Consider the following 824-nt stretch of genomic DNA (forward strand, 5'->3'; position numbering starts at 1 on the left):
TTAGGTCACATGACACAAATCATTAATATTGTGCAAACTATCGGCTGAAAATGTTTCTCAGTATTTGGCGGGAAGTCTTCACAATAAAGAACATTGTATACATTGTATATAGTGTGGCCCCGCCTCCCTGGCCTCTTCCACAAGGCAATGATGGCGGCTGGTTTGTCATTCAGGAATCTGATGTGGAGGTCGGGAGGGTCAGCAGTGCTCGGGGTCTCTGCACTGTGATGGAGGAGGAGGAGGATGAAGGTGAAGAGGATCAGAGTGAAGGAGGGTGACGGGGTGGAGATGCAGGAGAGGGGGGCAGATGGGAACGTGATGGAGGCATCAAGGGGTGAGATGAGGGGCTCCCAGACACTAGCGTTGCCCTCGATGGAGACAGAGGGGTAATGCGGCTTTGTACCTTCACATCCACGCTCAATCTGCCCGCTGCGGTGCAAGGCGTCATTGATCAAGTCCGGGAGGCGGCCATTGAGGTCCACAGAGGCCAAGCAGCCTTGGAAGCCTTCCCGGGAGGCCACCAGTTTCGGTAAGGGCCCCTGCGGCAATCCGGCGACGTACAGGTCACCTGCAGGAACACAGACATTAAAGGGGAACTCCGGCCAGACAGCACTCACCTGCAACACAGTAACAACATCAGGCCAAGCACATCAACCCGGCAAAGCTGTCCGGCAGTCCGTGTAACTGCCCCCCCCCTCCTCTCCCAGTGAGTCCCGGTGTCTCCCCTCCCGGTGTCTCCCCTCCCAGTGTCTCCTCTCCCGGTGTCTCCTCTCCCAGTGTCTCCCCTCCCGGTGTCTCCCCTCCCGGTGCCTCCCCTCCCAGTG

The 824-nt window shown here is 57.8% G+C and overlaps 1 protein-coding gene across 1 annotated transcript in view; it reads right to left on the reverse strand.

The window, feature by feature from the left end:
• The window catches only part of LOC108803005 (neurexin-3-like), a gene marked incomplete at its 5' end in the record, with an annotated part of 25653 nt that extends 25085 nt beyond the window's left edge, over positions 1-568 (reverse strand). Inside the window, one exon of the mRNA XM_018574856.1 lies at positions 404-568. Coding sequence (XP_018430358.1) covers positions 404-568 — 165 coding nt within the window. The remainder of the gene's footprint in view (positions 1-403) is intronic.
• Between the last annotated feature and the right edge of the window lie 256 nt (positions 569-824).

Source organism: Nanorana parkeri, unplaced genomic scaffold (assembly GCF_000935625.1).
Source record: "Nanorana parkeri isolate BGI_ZX_2015 unplaced genomic scaffold, ASM93562v1 scaffold3294, whole genome shotgun sequence".
NCBI classification, from domain to species: domain Eukaryota; kingdom Metazoa; phylum Chordata; class Amphibia; order Anura; family Dicroglossidae; genus Nanorana; species Nanorana parkeri.